Below are 17,850 nucleotides of genomic sequence, written 5' to 3' on the forward strand. Positions count from 1 at the left end.
AATATGAGAGCATCTTCAAGCCTGTAAACAATAAAGCACATGTGTAATGGGTCGGTACCCGTCATTGTGTTTCCGCCTTTGTAGGGTAAGTTGGTCACAGCCTCCTGCAGGGATTCACGGGTGGGGTGGGCATTCAAATGCCACTCGGTTTTGGGATCCCCACTGTACTGAGCCAAACCTGGGAGAGAAGCACACACCATTATGAAGCAAGTGAGACGATGACTGGTAATAACTCAGTATGGCCATAGCATAAAGGTCACATCTGGAGTCCATATGCATGAATATACCTTAGTTCATCTAAAAACATGAAGTAAACAGAAGCACAAGAGACTTGCCGATTTGAACATTGTTGGGGCCAATGTCAAAAACGCCCACCATGCGACCGATAAAAGTCCGGATGGTTTTGAAGTTCAAGCGGCCGATACTCCAGGATCCATCAACCAACAGGACGATATCAGCCTTGGCTGTGGTTTTACACTGTTTTTCTGCAAGTAAAACACCAGCGAAAAAAGCCAAGATGAGCTTAGATGTGATTGTATAATCCCTGATGGCAGGCAGAGTTCAACAGGAGAGCGATGAGAAACAGGGAAGAGACATGTACACATGCTCACAGCAAATAAAAAAGCACATTTACACAGCAATAACTTAAAAGCATCACACTTTTAGAGAAGACTTTTATTTCTTGTTAATTTCTTGAAGCTACAAACTCTTCTTCTTTGAATCTTCAGTCTTGCATTGCATCCAAATCCCTTTTGGCATCCGGCCCTGGAGGCCATTTTCCTGGAATTGTCATTGCTTCTGTTCTACAGAGAAAAGAAGTATCCCTTTGTGATGCATGAAAAATGAGCTGCTTCTCTTTTTTGCGCATTCCACCTCCGTAGAATGAGTGGAGCTCCAGATACCTATTGAATGTGAGAGAGGAGCCCCAAAACTGAGGCTAGAACACTGGTGATCTCTCTGGACACCTTCTCACATGGTCTGCAAGTGAAAAATATCTTGTGAAATTGATTTGTTTATAAGCATGCTCAGAAAATAAATGTATATAATAAAGAGTGAGGTGGAACCGGTTTCTTGCTGGAAAATCTGGTATATATCTGATTATAGCTTGTTTTAGCTGGTCCAGGATGGTCATTGGTCAATCATTAGATGATCTACATGGTCTAATGCTTAGAGTTGGTAGACCAGATACTAGAACTAAAAATATAACTATTTTAATAAACATAAATAAATAATATAGTAAACAGAAATGGTCAAATAAAATAAAATGGTGGATGAAATGTGTAGTGGCAGAATAATCTAAACTGATTGAAACTGCATAAAAAAGGTTTAAAAGTAGAAGAAATAAGGGAAAAAAGGTTCAAAGCCACCATAAGCTATCTGTTATACCACTGTTAGTTTAATCTGCTCTTCCTCGTTGCATGCCAGGGTTTTGTCAAAGAAACACAACACTTTCCTATCCTTGTGCTATTCAATAGCCTTCTCTCTTCTATGTAATAGTGCATAACTAAAAACAGAGCATTTTTTCCATGAACTCATGTCACAGGCTAACTCTCACACAAAAGATATGTTGCCAGATGAGATGAAAAGGACTGATTATGACATGGTGTATTAAATTATTGCATGAGCTATTAGATTTTATTAAAAATTCATTTTGATTAAATATTCTAAAGACAAATATTTTTTGTAAATTAAAGAATGTTTAATTTCCTGATGAATAATGTAACAAATATTTAGGAACTATTTTGACTTTTAGAAGCCTAGAGTCATCCTGCTTGACCAGGTCACTGGTTTAGACAAGTTTACAGTCAGATCCTGTTGATACATGTGGAAAACTGTGAGGTCATGTGACCTTTGCTCTGGTCGTTTCACAACTAAACTTCTGCAACACACTCCCATCATCCTCCCTGCATCTGCTGCTTAACTCCTCACTGCTGCACAACTTAACCTAAGAAAGAAAGTCTTTCACGTTAAGACTACACTCAAGTCTTTAAACTGCCTGCCAATTGCAGCCAGAATCAAACTCAAGATGCTGTTGCTGGCGGACTGAGCTGCCATAGACTTTGAGCTTGCAATTGAAAACCATATGCTTGATCTCGCCAAGCAAACAGTGTCCATTTGTTCACTTCTGTTCATCAGAACAAGCTCATGAATTTTTTTTTCTAGCATTGGCAAACACTTTTTAATGATTCACCTCCTCTAAAAGACACGTTTACTTTTGTGTAAAACTCACGTTTATTTTAAAGGTGCTGTATGTAGGATTGACACCTAGCAGTCCAAATTCAAAATATCGGAGAGGGTTTTTTTCACCCGGCCCCTCCTCCTCAGACTTGACGCACATGCAGGTTGCCAGATTAACGACACCAACAGGAACGAGCGATTTCAATTGATTCTGTTTCAATGGCTTATTTTGTCCTAACTTTAGCGCTTGACTTGTATTTTTAATTACTTTTAAACTGTTTTATTTCTCAACAGAATGTGCATGCTAAGAACATACAAATGTGATGTTATTTTATGATGTGCTGAGATTATACCGGGGAAATCAAGAGGAGGAGATTCAGGTGCATCAGAGAGGGTGGTCTTCTCCTCCCCGGCCAAAGGCATACTTTCACCTCCATCAAACATGCCAAAAACAGCCACGGAGTATTTAGTTCCAGCTCTGTGAATGAAGGACAAAACTGAAACCATATGTGTCAGCTCAAAACAAGAAGTATGATTAGCATTTTTATGTTAAAAGGAACATCTAAGTTGATGCTAAACATTACCTGAGTTCCTCTAGAACAACTGTGTTGTCATACGGCCCAACGAGATATTCTCCCAAATCAACCTCATTGCCGCTGGGATGGAAAGTGACTTTGTACCCACGCACATTACCGGGAGCGGGATCCCAGGATACACGGAAACTGGTTTTGCTGGGTTCAGAGGTCTGTAGGTTTCTTGGGGCTTTGAATGGTGACACTGCAGGATGAAGAAAAGCAGATATCAGCATTTGCTAATGTAATAACTACATTTGAAATTTTCTGAGTAAATAATATGTGATGCTAAGGCGCTTTGGGTGGTTTTCAGAACATTGATATGCAGTTGCTAAGGTGTTTAGGATGTTTTTTTAACACATTGTCATGCAGTTGCTAGGGTAGTTGCTTACTGGACCAAGCGAAAAGTCTGAATAATGTGATAATCTGGTCTCTTGATATGGCTCAGGTCCATCTTCCAATGTAAGTCTATATGTTTTTTGTCTGTTCTATCGTTCATTAGGTGAAAATCTTACGTTTGATCACAATTAAGAATACTTTGATTCATTATGCATTGAAGATGAACACTTTAATGTTAGTGCTCTGTTCCAATCCATAAGCCTATACAACAAAAAATATTTTTTTTATCAGTATTAATTTTTGTCTTGTTTTCCAAAAAAATTTCTAAACATTCTTAAACCAAGAAACATTTACTTAAGAAGCAGAATTACTTAAGATATTAAGTCTTGTTTTCTGACAAATGAATAAAATTAAGCAAGTTTTTCATTAAAACAAAAAAAACAAAAAATAAATAAAAAATATCAGGAAAATTTTTGCTATGAATTAAGCTCATTTTTTCTGACCCTACTGGTAGATATTTTTTTCTTGTTTTAAGCTTAAACTCATTTAATTTTAATACATTCTTTTCAGAAAAGAAGACTTAATTCTTAAGTAATTTTGGTCCTGAAGTAATCTTGTATCTTGATTTAGGACTTCTTAGATATTTGTACTAATAAACAAGACAAAAATACTGAGGAAAAACTAAATTTTTTTTTTTTTTTAAATATATAAAAAGGAAGTAGAAAGGAAGGAGTTTTTGCTTAAAACAAGAAAAAAGCAATCTTGTTTTCCATTTGAATTAAGTAAATTTAAGTAAACCCCACTGACAGATATTTTTATTGCTTTATGCCAGCGGTTCTTAATGGTAGCATTTTTCTTAATGCTACCATTAGTCGTGGCCTAATGGTAGAGAGTTGGACTCGTAACCCAAAGGTTGTGAGTTCAAGTCTCAGGTCCGGCAGGAATTGTGCCGGCAAGGCACCGAACCCAAACTGCTCCCCGGGCGCCGCAGCATAAATGGCTGCCCACTGCTCCGGGTGTGTGTTCACGGTGTGTGTGCTCACTGCTCTGTGTGTGCACTTTGGATGGGTTAAATGCAGAGCTCAAGTAACCATACTTGGCCACATGTCATTTTTAATTTAATTTTTTTAATTCCAATCCTAATTTAAATTAATGTCTCGTACACTTTAATGTCCTTTAAATGGGACATATATGCTCGCTTCGAACTGGAATCATGGCGGAATATCCTGTGATGTCCACTTCACAGGGCACTTATATTCGAATAGAATGAACATCTGAAGCGATAAGAGATACACACAAAAAGTGCAGAGCCGGGGGTGGGGGGATGGCGAGGACTGGAATTGAGAACCGCTGTTTTAAGCATAAACATAAACTTCTTCTCAAGTAAATGTATCTTAATCCAGGAACTTTTTGATATTTGTACTAAAAACGAGACAAAAATAAAGAAGAACATCCTTTTTACTGAAAAACATATCAAAAGGAAATTAGTTTTTGCTTAAAATTAGAAAAAAAATAGCTGCCAATGGGGTCAGATAATCAATCTTGTCTTCCCTTTGAATTAAGTTCATTTTTCTGACCCCACTGGCAGATATTTTTCTTGTTTTAAGCAAAACTCATAATTTTAATACTTTTTTCAGATAGTTCAGTGCCTGTGTCTGCACATATCTGTGACTCATGGGCTTTGAATTATTGGCCAACGTACGTGTGGTTCCTACTCCTTGCCTTGCTTTTCCTTCTCCTCGTTTGTAAATGGGATGCACTTTGATGTTGTAGGTGGTCAGGGGCTGCAGTTTCCTCAGCATGGTGCTGGTGACATTGGCAGGGATCTTCATTGTCATCTCTTTACCACCATCTTCAGGGACGTACGTGAGCCTGTAGCTGACCACGGGGCCTGGAGCAGCTTTCCATGTCACGCGCATGGTGCGTTCGGTTTCATCAGACACCAGTAAAGCCTTGGCAGATGCAGATGCTACAAGCAGACAAAAATAAGAACGTTTGACTAAAATTCTACTAGACTGGCCTGGATAAATCAAAAACTAACAAGTGAAATGAAAACAGACAAGCAGGGATGGTCAGAGGTGAACGCGAAACCACAAGCAAGCCAAAAGGAAGCAAAAGTTTTCCTTCTTCCAATACTCTCTCGATCCCCACACTGGTGTCATGTTTCCATGAGTTTGTATGATTTGAGTTGGGTAGAGAAAACGCATCCACGCTTCAGCCAGCTTCCCGGCCGACATACGGCTTGTATTATGGGCTGCCCTGCACACATGCAACCCTTTAAAACTGCTTTTTCCCGCAGCGGCAATGTTCACTGCACCCGTGCTGCAATCACTTTTTCCACCCGGAGGAAAGTGACTACTGCACAGAAACTCAAAACTCACCGTACTCGCCAAGATTCGGTGCCAAGCTCAAAACCGCAACTTGAAGTAGTCACGCTAACATTAAATAATTTTTCGACTAGCTAAGATTCAAAGGTTTCTCATCCTTTTCCATTCCTTTGCTTCGATCGAGTACCACAGATTGCAGTTGTTGATTGATGCACTTTAGATGGTTAAGCCTGAGGCACAGGCGTTCATGTCCTGTCACGTCTGTATTACCCTAAGAACCATTTTTCTTTCCTGGAAGATGTTTGCTAGATTTAAAGATAACCATGACACTAATCTAATCCAACTCAACCTAACCTCCAGCTTCCTTCAATGATCCAATCATCCCTAATTGTTTCATTGGGTTCTATTTACACTATTACATCTTCCAAACAGAGTTTCACGGTCATTTAAGAACCGTTTTAAGTTTCCGTGATTCCACAGAACAACCTTTTTAGGTTCCATGCTTCTTCAGAAAACCATCTACAGTATGCACTCCTGAACCAATATGTTGATCCGAAGAACCTCAACTTCAAGAACCTTTTTCATTTCAAAGAACCATGTAGCAAATTAAAAGTTAATTGTTCAAATTAAATAGTTCTTGAAGATTGAACTACTGAAGAACATTAATTTAGAACAGTGATCCCCAAACCTTTTTGTTACCCGAACTCTTTTGACATAAAATATTTTATTGAAATACCCAGAGATTTATATTTGATACTTTTAATTAAAAATCTCTATTTGATAACTATAACAATTTTATTTTACACTACAAGTTACAGTACTATGTCTAAAATTTTTCTCTTTCAAATGTTTTGTTTTTTGGCAGTAAACTGCATGTGAACCTTTAAGTCACATGCCCTCTTAGTGGGTACTTCTTTTAAATGAGTAATTACTTAGCAACCATTTAAAAAGTGCATTCTTTAGAGTATGAATATGTGTAGTATGAATGTAATCCGAACATATTACATTCGTACGTCTTCTTTGTCATGTGATCTTATGCTATTTACAAATCCTCTCCCATGGCCTCATGGGATAGTAAAGTGTCTTTCAGACACACAAAGTGCATCCCAAATAATGTACTAATAATGTACATGGTTGAGTTACAGTGCATAAGTACATAGTGTATAAGTGCATGGTATATAGTCTGTCATTTGGGAGACAGTTACTCTTAAGAATCTTGCTGTGAAGTAGTAAGTCATCCTGTAATTTTCAGCTGTAAATATCGTAAAATGGAAATACTGAACATTCTGTTTTTCACCTAATATATGGTAGAGAAGTATGCAGTTTCGAAATGCATTAAAATTCTTCTTGTTACAAATCTGGTAAAATGCAGAGAACTTGATGATGTCGAAAACAAAACGTTGGGAATTTAATACAGTGTCACACTTTACTCTGAAACATGCACCACATTAGACTCAACTGCAGCCTTAAAAGCCATAAAAGTCCTATCACAATTTAAAATTGATAATTAATTGTGCTTCCCCACTTATTTATTCTCTCATTTAATTCATTATTAGCTCATGCAGTTCTTCACAAACTCCTGATTTAGAGAATATGGGGTGACTACAATAACAAAATAACAAGTAAAACAGGTTTACGTACCGTCAGTGGTCTCCTCTCCCAAAAGTGGTTCTCCATTGCCTCGGTCATACGATGCTAACACAGACACCTGGTAGCGTGTTTCAGGGGTGAGGTTCTCCAACAGCGAGCTGGTCACATCCCCAGGCACCATCTTTTCCCCAGACTCTGCGGAAAACAGAGACCTCCAGCGAACACGATACTGCCTCACTCTTCCTGGAGCGGCCGTCCATGACGCCATGAAGCTGGTGTCAGTCACATCACTGGTTATCAAGTCTCTCGGTGAGCCCACCTCTGCAGGCAACACAGAAAACTGATTTAATATAAAAAAATATTGCTGGTAAAAATGTTAGAAACTGGGTAGTGTGGTGAAAGCTCAGGAACAAATTATTCTGGATATAATGTTTATTTCCTTACTCTCAGAAAAAGACTTTTAAGCAAGAACAAAATTCATTCCAAGCTGCATTTTAGCAGAATCCCCCTGGGCCATAATCTGATATATTTCTAGAAGCAGATGGACCATTTCTCATGATGTCTCTGGTGTCATTGGTGCAGGTGTGTCAGGACTGCAATGAGCACTAATTCATTCTGGTGAAACTACACTTAACAGCTGGTCATAAAGTCTAAAGTCAACACACACACACACACCTTACAAAACCCACCACAGAGTCCCAAAAGCACTCTGTCATGCAGATAAACTTCACAAACTCCACTTAAGGATTTTGAGACAGCCTCTTCTAAGCAGACTTCTTCACATTTTTTACATCACATTATGAAATACTTTTACTTAAATGACGTGACAGTGTCTCAGGGAGGCTGATGTACCATCAGATATACAGTATGATCTCCAGACATTTCTAGTGATGTAAGGACAGATTGAAGATAGACTAATGCAGCCAATTTAAAGCTTGTTTCTGAATAAATGCCTGTTTAATCATTTTAATCAATTTGGAATGTAGTGAAATCATTTATATTATAAATAATATAAAAACTACATTATATTATAGTTTTTTGGATGCTATTATTCTTGTATTTCCATTTAAATTTGAATGAATGTTTTAGAAATTTTGTTGGGTTTCTGTCATTTTTATTGGTTATAGTTTTTTAAATATTATAATTCTTATATTTTTTAATGTCTATACAGTTTTTATTCATTTTTATTTCAATTTCTGATTTAGTTTAGTTTAGTTATTTATCAAGTTAAAGTAAATGCAAATTAAAAGTGAGGCTTTGGCAGTCAAGCTCCAAAACCAGGTTATTAAAGTTAACTCAAACTAAAATTAAAACCCTAAAAACTAGGGTTATTTGAAATAAATAAATGTTAACTGATTTTTTTTTTTTTTTTTTTTTTTTAAGTAAATCTTTATTTTATTTCAAGTAACAATTTTTTTATGGTATTAGTTTTAGTTAACTACACACTGTAGAAAAATAAAAAAGTTGGGCAAACTTAAAAGTTTAAGGCAACCAGCTTCAGCAGATTTTAGAGTTTTCTCAACTTCTTGTTTTAAGTTTAAACAACAAAAAGTTGAGAAATTTCCAAAAAAAAAAATAAGTTGAGAAAACTCAAAAATCTGCTGAAGCTGGTTGCCTTAAACTTTTAAGTTGGCTCAACTTTCTTTATTTTTTTTTCTACAGTGCATATAATAACCTTGTTTTGGAGCTTGATAGTCCTTGATCACCTTAAAAGTCATGCAGGTTTGGAAATGACATGATGGTCTGTATATAATATTCATAATTGAGACAACTGTTTATTTAAAAAATGACAATGCAAAAAATAAATAAATAAATAAAATTCTACATGAAGATGCTAGTACACATGAGAAATATCCACTCTTTTAAACCACTGCAGGATCCTGAGACTTTGTAGAAGAAGCAGAGGAGCGAACGCTTGCCAACCTGCTTTTTTCCAAAACAAGGCAAATCCCCACAAAACCACCATAAAGCACCCTTCTCAGATGTCTGATACCTTCTTAAATCCCTAGTCATTCTTTATCCCTCTATCCTTGTCTTTTCCCCCCTCCTGTTCTGTCTCATCCTTGCCTGACACGATTATAAATCCTAACAATTTTCTAGATTAGAAACAGTGCATCTCATTGAACAATGCGTCTTCTAACATCTTTGCTCAACATGCGACTTTCATATGCATTTCTCTGCAGCCCGACAGCAGGATTTTATTTGACTCTGCCTTTAAAAGAGCCTTGAAATTCAAATGATCTTTTTTATCCATTTAAAGATGCAATTCCATTCAAATAGCCAATCCGGCATCCTGTGCTGCTCTGAAATCCAAAGCCGAGACAGACCATACACATGCAGTAAATTTTCTGCAGTGTTTTTGAAGTTTAACCTCGTGTCAATCACCGGGAAAACACAGGTGCTGGGAGAGCTTTCAGTTGTCCCCTTCATCTGTGCTTTACGTACATCTCCAGGGGTCACGAGCCGGACAGCGAGGCCAGCTTGAACGCATTAGGTGCTCTGACAGATGGCAAACAGGAAGGACAATCCTCCTCTGAGGATACCCAGGTGCTAGAGTACAAAGTCACCTTTTGGCCCGTTTGTATCTAGCTGATTGAGTCTTTATTTTAAATGAATATCCGTATGTAACACTATAATATCCTGCTATGTCTCGCTTCGATTGGCAAGGTGCTACTCTAATGAGAATATAATACAAATAAGATCCCTTTGGAAATAATCTCATCTAAAGTACAAGGCAGGTAACACGTTCCACATGTGCGTGCCTTTGAGTTTACATTATGATAACTCCTCAAGTTTCCTGATTCTCCTTTGTACATATGCAGATGGAAAGCCTTTTGATTCATTTTTCAATCTTCTGTGAGATGGTGAAACAAAACAGCTGATTTCACTTTCACGGTTTTCACTCAGCGACATCACAGACACACATTTTTAGAGCAATGGATTCAGCAGATACAAGACCATCACTTTGCATATTATGTTGCAGAAAATGTATGTTTTTTGTTTAAAAGGTGACTGTAGAACTACACTGGGTTGCAAATCCCTTTAATCCTGATTTTATAACAATTCTTTAGGTCAGAATAGCTTTAAAACAACAGAAATAACATTTACGTAAGAAATATGGGAACTATTATAGCGTCACATAGCATTTCCCTTCAGAAAGCCTCAAGGTCTTCTCAGCGATTTGCTGGAAATCATCCTTTTTGAGGTAATTGAACCTGTTGAAGACTCGACTGCACACAGACAGGTCAATGATTAGCTAAGACAGCATGAATTATTGCAAAATATACATAGCATCTGGGATTGTAGACCTTCTCTACTCTACAAATGGACACGCTAGGTCATAAACTGGACCAGAGCCCGGTCAACACACACCTGCATTAGATTGGGGACAGAATGGAAATCTTTCATGCTCCTCCTTATGCATATCCTCTTGAGGATGCAAAGGAAGGAACAGAGATGTCTGAGTGACTGCTCTACTCGTTTGTTCCAGAACTGCATAGTTCCTGCATTACATTACTATCTGCATTAAAGAGCTTCATTTAGTCCAGCTCCCACTGACCAAGTCTCTATGGATGGATGGAGGAGCTGAAATCACCATCTCATAATCTTCTATGTCAGTCCATAATCAAGCCATAATGCTACGCTTCTCACAGATCAGATTTTGAGAACAGGACTCCTGCATGCTACACAAACCACTACGTGATCCACAGAGGAGAACAACCCAGGCCAAATCTGTAAACTACCAAAAACAAACTCAGCTATTCTCATTTAAAGAATCATTCGCCCCAAAAGTTCTGACATCATTTACTCACCCTCGTGTTCTTCCAAAATAATATATCTTGCCACAAAAGACAAAAAAGCACCACTTAGGCAATACATCTCAAGTCTTCAGAAGCTGATCTGTTTCAGTTATGGATTTTCTGCTCATCTGCCATATTTATGACCCTCAGCTGGGTAAAGTAATGGCAGTGAATACATGTGATGGCGCAGTGGATAAGACACATGCCGTTGGTGTGAGAGACCCGGGTTCGAATCCACTGTGAGACACCAATGTGTCCCTGAGCAAGACACTTAACCCCTAGTTGCTCCAGAGGCGTGCGACCTCTGACATATATAGCAATTGTAAGTCGCTTTGGATAAAAGCGTCAGCTAAATGAATAAATGTAAATGTAAAAGGTGTTAATCATTTAATTTGAGCCACACAAGGTCCACAAGACTGAGTTATAGTTTCATAACACATTTTTGGTCACTACATGTTTTCATTAAAAAGTACTCTTGACAGCCCAGAGTACTTCTTTTAAGCTCAATGATGACAAAATTTAGAGTTTTAGGTCACTTAACTCCTTCTGGGCTCTTCTGACACTGAAGGTTCAGTGACATAAGATTACCGGAATTCAGTGATTTAAGAACCTGGGCAAGCTTTTGTTACATGTTACCCTTGGGAGATATTATCAGGAGACATGGTGTTAGTTTTCACTGTTATGCTGATGGTACTCAGCTCTATATTTCTTCGCGGCCCGGTGAAACACACCAAATTGAGAAACTAACGGAATGCATAGTCGATATCAAAAACTGGATGACGAGTAACTTCTTACTGCTAAATTCTGAAAAAACAGAGGTGTTAATTATCAGACCTAAAAACCCCACATGTAATAACCTAGAACACTATCTAACACTTGACGGCTGCTCTGTCAATTCTTCTTCATCAGTTAGGAACCTAGGTGTGTTGTTTGATAGCAATTATTCATTTGAAAGCCATGTTTCTATCTCAAAAACATATCTAAACTGCGACCTATGCCCTCAATGTCAAATGCAGAAATACTAATTCATGCGTTTATGACCTCAAGGTTAGACTATTGCAATGCTTTATTGGGTGGTTGTTCTGCACGCTCGATCAACAAATTACAGTTGGACTTTTTTTTTAGCAATGTTCCTTGGGCACTTTCCCATTGAGAATGGGTGACACATTTATATTTGGATATTTTATATCCGTCGTTGCCCAGTGTATCATCAGGCTAAGTCTAACGTTGCATTTAAGTGGTTTTATGATCCACAAGGTGAAAAATCTCAAGTCTGATCACTACACGCTTGTGAAGAAATTTTGAGGAATCATGTCCTTAGAAAGCAGCAGAACTAAGAAACTGAGGAAGTAGGAGTTAGAAAACTAATTTGTTGACTGGAACAGAGACAATTCAGAGATAAAACTCCAGTTTAACACAGGTGTCGAAAGTCATGACCTGGGATTTGTCCTTTGGAGATTATAACTGTGGAAAGACTGCAGCTGCATCGCTGTAGGCAGCTATTAAGACGCAGCTGGCTCATGCTTGGACACTAACTACTCTCAGACTTGATAAAGAACCAGAGGTTTTGCCTAACCAAACAGATATTTTTCGCCAACTCAACGAAAGAAATTCTGGGAAACGTCTCATAGAGTTTTTGTCAAAATCAAATTTTCCATTCACTTAAGATATTTGGCTGCTCAACCAATCACTGTACAACTTTACACCAGTTGTCTGATATAAAAAAGCCTGGGAAACAACCAATGAAAAGGCAAGAATGAGTGGGCATCCCTCTTAAACAAATGCAAATCCAGCTGACTATGACAAATAATCTAACAATTCAAGAACATTTTACAATGACCTGGATGAATGTAAACAAAAAATGGGACTTTCTCACTTAAAATTCCAGTAAAAGGAATTCAGACTCATAATCTCACAGTATTCTGCCTTCAAATGGACATAATATTTTGGAGGGGAAGTCTGTAAATTGTTTCAATCACCTTCTTTGGTCGTTCCATCAATCTGCATCTGAGGCCCAACACCTGATGGGTATTCGGCTGCCACAGAGACACGGTAGGTAGTAACTGGGTAGAGTTGCTGCAGAACAATGGTGGTCTCAGGGCCATCTGTTGCAGTTTCTAGCAACCCACCATCTCCTCGGACCGGAACATATGTGAGTCTGTACCGCACCACTGGACCGGGAGCAGCCCCCCACGAGACACGGAAACTGCTGGTCGTCTCTTCAGAAACTCTCAGGTTGTTCACGGATCCTTGTTCTGCACAAATTGGAACATAAGGATCACAAAAACGTTGCTGTTGCGACTTTTAAAGGAACAGTTTTCTCAAAATTGCCAGGATTTTCTTTAAAAAAACTCAACATTGTTGTACTGAGGAAAGAAAGTCATCAAGAACAACATTTGGATAAACTATACCTTTAAAAGTCTCAAAAGGAACATAGTAATTAGCTTAGCTTACTCTTATAGAAAACAAACAATCACCTTCTAGAGTGGTCTCAAAGTCTGATATAGGAAAGCTTTCTCCCTTCTGATATTGGGCATAAACCTTGACCTCGTACTTTGTGACTGGAGTAAGGTGATGTAAGACAGACGTAGTGGTGTCTCCCGGTACAGAAAGAGAGATGTAGCCTGCTTCTGTATCAGCATCAGGCCTGTATTGCACCAGATAGGACTGCACATCCACAGCATCTGTTACCCAAGAAGCTCGGAAACTCCTGGAGGTCACCTCTGAGAAGGTCAGAGACCTGGGTGCAATCAGACCTAGAAGATAGAGCACAACCAAAATATATTAGGCTCGTCCCTTCGATTAACTAAGAGAACTTTCTTTACATCCCAGTTTATTGCCAAAAAAAAATTGCTGTAAAGTTACAGACTTTGGAAGTATGTGTTACCTAATAGCTTTTAAGTTGGCCTGTTTCCAACGCCAAGCTATGGTATGATTTTATAAGATTCAAAATACAGCACACTACTAGAACTTATTGTTGTTTGTTAGTTTTGGAGCTTGAAAGCTTCTGGTTACTATTTTCGTTGTTTAGAATTGAGTAGCTTGGACACTGTTAAATAAGTTCCACAAAAGAAAGAAAGTAAGTCATGAGTTTGACAACAATATGAGGGTGAATAAATGATGACAGAATTTCCATTTTTGGGTCAACTAACCCTTTAAACTTTAGCACAAATTGGTGAAAAACCAGAATTCCAAACATATGGTTCCATGCACATCCAGACCCAGAGCTCAACAAATGTAACAGCAGTTAGTGGTAAAATCGGATGCTACTCACTTCTTCTCTTGATGTTCAGAAGCTCTTGCTCAATTCTCAGACAGATGGACTGGGTTAGCTCGTTGGAAATCCTCTGGAAAGCATCAAAGTCCTCTACGGTGTACACGTGGGTCTCCACCGGAGGATTAGCAATCGCCTCCAGCTCCGAGCGGACAGCGTCTTTGACGCCCACTGCGAAAATCTCTACATCCGTGTTCCTAAGCTTAGCCGCTGGGTCTTTGAAAGCATCTGAGGACTTCCCATCGGTGATAAGAATCGTAACGCGAGGTACGTTCGCACGAGCGCCTCTGGTTGGAATAAAAATCCTCTCTCTCACGTACGTCATAGCTTTGCCGGTGTTCGTGGAGCCTCCACGATAGGGGAACGTTCTCACGGCTTTGACCACAGCGCTCAGATCATGATGGGTGTTCAGGTAAAATTCAGTGTGTGGGTCTCTGCTGTACTGGACCAAGCTGATTTGAACCTTGTCTGGCCCAATGTCAAAGGTGTTGACCAGGACTTCCAAGAAAGCTCGAACTTTAGCAAAGTTTGCCAGTCCAATACTGTAGGAACCGTCAACCAGGAGAACGACATCAGCTTGTACATCCACACCGAGAGAACATTCTAAAAGTAAAAAAAGGTTGTGGGTGAAATAGCTATTTAATCAATGGAATACAGTGGAAAGTTAAACAGTGCTGACTTTTCCTCACCTAGCGATACTTTCAAGGGCTGGGTTTTCTCCATCGCCATAACTGGCTCACTGGGTGTCAGACCTTTGAGTGCAAACAGGCTGATCTCATACTCTGTATCAGGGGACAAATCTCTCACATTCACAGAGCTCTGAGTCGGTCCAACGTACAGCTCCTGACGCTTGCTGCCAGCCAACATGGGAACCAACTGCACCTTGTATCCAGTCACGTCCCCTATAGATGCATCCCATGTCACCCGCATTGACTTGGACGCAACCTCTGTGACTTGCAAGTTTGATGCTGGCTCAATGACTGCAAATAAACAGAAAGAGGAAAAATGGGGTCATGTTTAATGCTCGGGGTTGTGTTTAATAAACCTGCTAAAGCAGATTTACAATTGTTATTGTTTGTTTACCTTCCTCGCCGCTAGCCAGCGAGTTGAGCTGGTCATCCACACTGGTGCACACCTGCGTGATGAGCGATTTCTCCACAGCTTTGATCATGTCGAAGTTTGGCACCGTGTACACGTGCGTTCTGTGGGGTGTTGAAGACATTTGTTTCAGCTCTTCCTCATCTGCTTCTTTGATCCCTGAATAAAAATAATAAATAATGCATTATTTCTCAGAATTCCTTTCAAGGATTTCTTCTTTGCGGACGGATTTCTTGAAAGCTACCCAGTCCTGTGAGAATGCAGAAGAAATCCAGACCATGAAAAACTGCAGTGATGAATGACCACATACCCAAAGTGAAGATTTCAACTCCAGCGTTCTTCAACCTCTTGGCGTAACCCTCCACTGGGTCTTGAGATTTCCCATCTGTGATAACTACAGCAACTCTGGGGAATCCCTTGCGAGCACCGGCGGCCTCCGTGAACATGTTTTTCAGAAGGTGGTCCAGGGCTTCGCCTGCACAAAAATCACAGTAGAATCACTGAGACTTGAAACTCGCATCGTAACTTTGTTGTTCACCAGTAATATTATTTGCAGTTTTCAGTATGAATACATAAGAGTGAATTCGGTACCTGTCATGGTGTTGCCGCCCTTGTATGGCAAACTGTTAATGGCTCTGAGCAGCTCAGCCTTTTTGAAAAACTGGTTGAGGTTAAACTCAGTTCTGGTGTCCGTGCTGTACTGAACCACACCCACTCGTGTCTTGTCCTCTCCGAGGTCAAACGCGCTTGCCATGGCAGCTATGAAGCTGCGGATCAATTTAAAATTTTCACGCCCGACACTCCAAGAGCCGTCCACCAAGAAGACAAGGTCAGCAATTGCACTTGGTGAGCATTCTGGGAAAAAGTGTTGGAGAGTCAGAAGATAAGAAACTCTAAACAGATCTGACTTTGGAAAAGGAGATGAACTTTTGAAAAGGATGCAAAGCTTTTAAAAGATAAACCATTTAATAGATTTGCCAGACACATTTGGCATAGAACTCTAAATTCCGACCTCTTTTTCTATATCAGAGTAAGACCAAATCTCTTAGTATCATAACACCATTTGGATACGATAGATCTGTATGTCATACAAATGTTTGTGCTCATTGTTACAGTATGCTTGAGTGTCAATCAAAACATACAAAAATTTACACGTACAAATGAGAAGGGGAACATCCTGCATGTCAGCACCACATTTATCTATTATGCAATATACACCCGTTACAACTCATTCCGTCATTGACATATGGGTTCAGTGTGTCTCTATTCGTAATGTTATTAGGCGAGTCATGACTTGTCCTTCCCTCTCTCTTGAACTCCATAAATGAACTCCATTCCTCCACACGGTTTGGAAAAATTCCTCATCTTTTTATCATACTTGCCCTCAACCACAATTTGGGGAATTTGCTGCCCTTGAACGGACTGTGTCGGCTACATCTTTGGTAAGATGTTGCCAGGCCTTTATGGCAGACAGGACAGGAAGTTGTTGACATATCGTATCTTGCCTTCCTTTATTACGGTAATTAGATTCACTGATTTTCCACTTGCGCCAGCAGAAGGGAAGCACTGGAGCATTGAGACTGGGTTTTGTTAGAGAGTCGTCTGCAGAAGGCATGCTAACTAACCGTTATGGTATTTGGGCGGGGTGGGGGGGTTGGTTGGATTTTCCACTTTTGCTCAATGTAGGAAAGGAAAAGTAAAGCTGTTCACCTTCATCTGGAGGACGAGGTCACAGCACTCTTGTAAAAAGCGGAGCTGTAATGCTTTCCACTTTCTGCATTGCGAGAGGTTCAGGTTTTTATTTCAAATCAGGCACAAAGGGGCCACTTATGAACTCTCACCCAAAAGCCATGCTGGAAACGCTGGCTCAGTTTATCATGTCTGGAAAAGTTAATGCTGACTAAAAAGCTAAATTGTTATCAGGAGTCATAAATTTGGAAAGAAACAAAGACATATACACATTTGCGTACTGACTAATATGGAAACTCCCAATAAAATGCAACGATCGCATAGCAATGGAAAGAGCCTGGAGGTGTGTACTTACTGACTGCATCGGAGACCTGAGGTTTCCTGGTACCTCCTTCAAAACCACTCGATTGGACTAAAACAGAAACAAAAAAAATCTATAAATATTCAAGAAAATTCATTCCTTCCATTAAAAGGGTTTATTTGGGCCAATGAATTTCCATGGCTTCTCCAGTCTTTTCTAATTACTGTATAAGGATATTTTACTATTTTACAGAGATTGCAATCCCAAGAAACCATTTCTAATCAAGTAAAAAAATATATATATTTTTCCAAATAAACCAAGCTCAAACATAAATTCACTTTCAGTGTGAACCATCAACATGACACACTCAAGAAAAAACAATGGCTTGCCACTTACTTGTAATTTGACCAGAGATTGGTATACTCTCCTCCGATCCAGAATATGAAATTATCGTAACAACATAATCCACATCGGGGGTCAAATCCCTGATGGAGGTTTTGGTTGCGGTTGGAGGAAGTGTGAATTCCTTAACAGGCTCTTCTATAGAGAGAAGGGAACATTCACAATGTTTAAGTGTCATATCATAATATACAATCTACATGAAGATAACATCTAGCCAACCTTAATTATAAGTAGATAAATCTAGTCTAGTCGCACAAGAGCTGGATTAGAGAAACATTAA

At 39.2% G+C, this 17,850-nt stretch overlaps 1 protein-coding gene across 1 annotated transcript in view; it reads right to left on the bottom strand.

The window, feature by feature from the left end:
• LOC306880612 (collagen alpha-1(XII) chain-like) overlaps positions 1-17,850 on the bottom strand; it is a 76,061-nt gene that overhangs the window by 53,123 nt on the left and 5,088 nt on the right. Inside the window, exons 4-18 of the mRNA XM_079434244.1 lie at positions 17,565-17,708; positions 17,223-17,279; positions 15,770-16,033; positions 15,489-15,653; positions 15,164-15,337; positions 14,770-15,060; positions 14,081-14,683; positions 13,284-13,562; positions 12,786-13,061; positions 7,058-7,327; positions 4,792-5,058; positions 2,763-2,955; positions 2,532-2,656; positions 325-485; positions 59-167 (exon numbers count right to left, since the gene is read on the bottom strand). Coding sequence (XP_079290370.1) covers positions 59-167; positions 325-485; positions 2,532-2,656; positions 2,763-2,955; positions 4,792-5,058; positions 7,058-7,327; positions 12,786-13,061; positions 13,284-13,562; positions 14,081-14,683; positions 14,770-15,060; positions 15,164-15,337; positions 15,489-15,653; positions 15,770-16,033; positions 17,223-17,279; positions 17,565-17,708 — 3,378 coding nt within the window. The remainder of the gene's footprint in view (positions 1-58; positions 168-324; positions 486-2,531; positions 2,657-2,762; positions 2,956-4,791; positions 5,059-7,057; positions 7,328-12,785; positions 13,062-13,283; positions 13,563-14,080; positions 14,684-14,769; positions 15,061-15,163; positions 15,338-15,488; positions 15,654-15,769; positions 16,034-17,222; positions 17,280-17,564; positions 17,709-17,850) is intronic.

The sequence above is a fragment of the Barbus barbus genome (genome assembly GCF_936440315.1).
Source record: "Barbus barbus genome assembly, chromosome: 14".
NCBI lineage: Eukaryota > Metazoa > Chordata > Actinopteri > Cypriniformes > Cyprinidae > Barbus > Barbus barbus.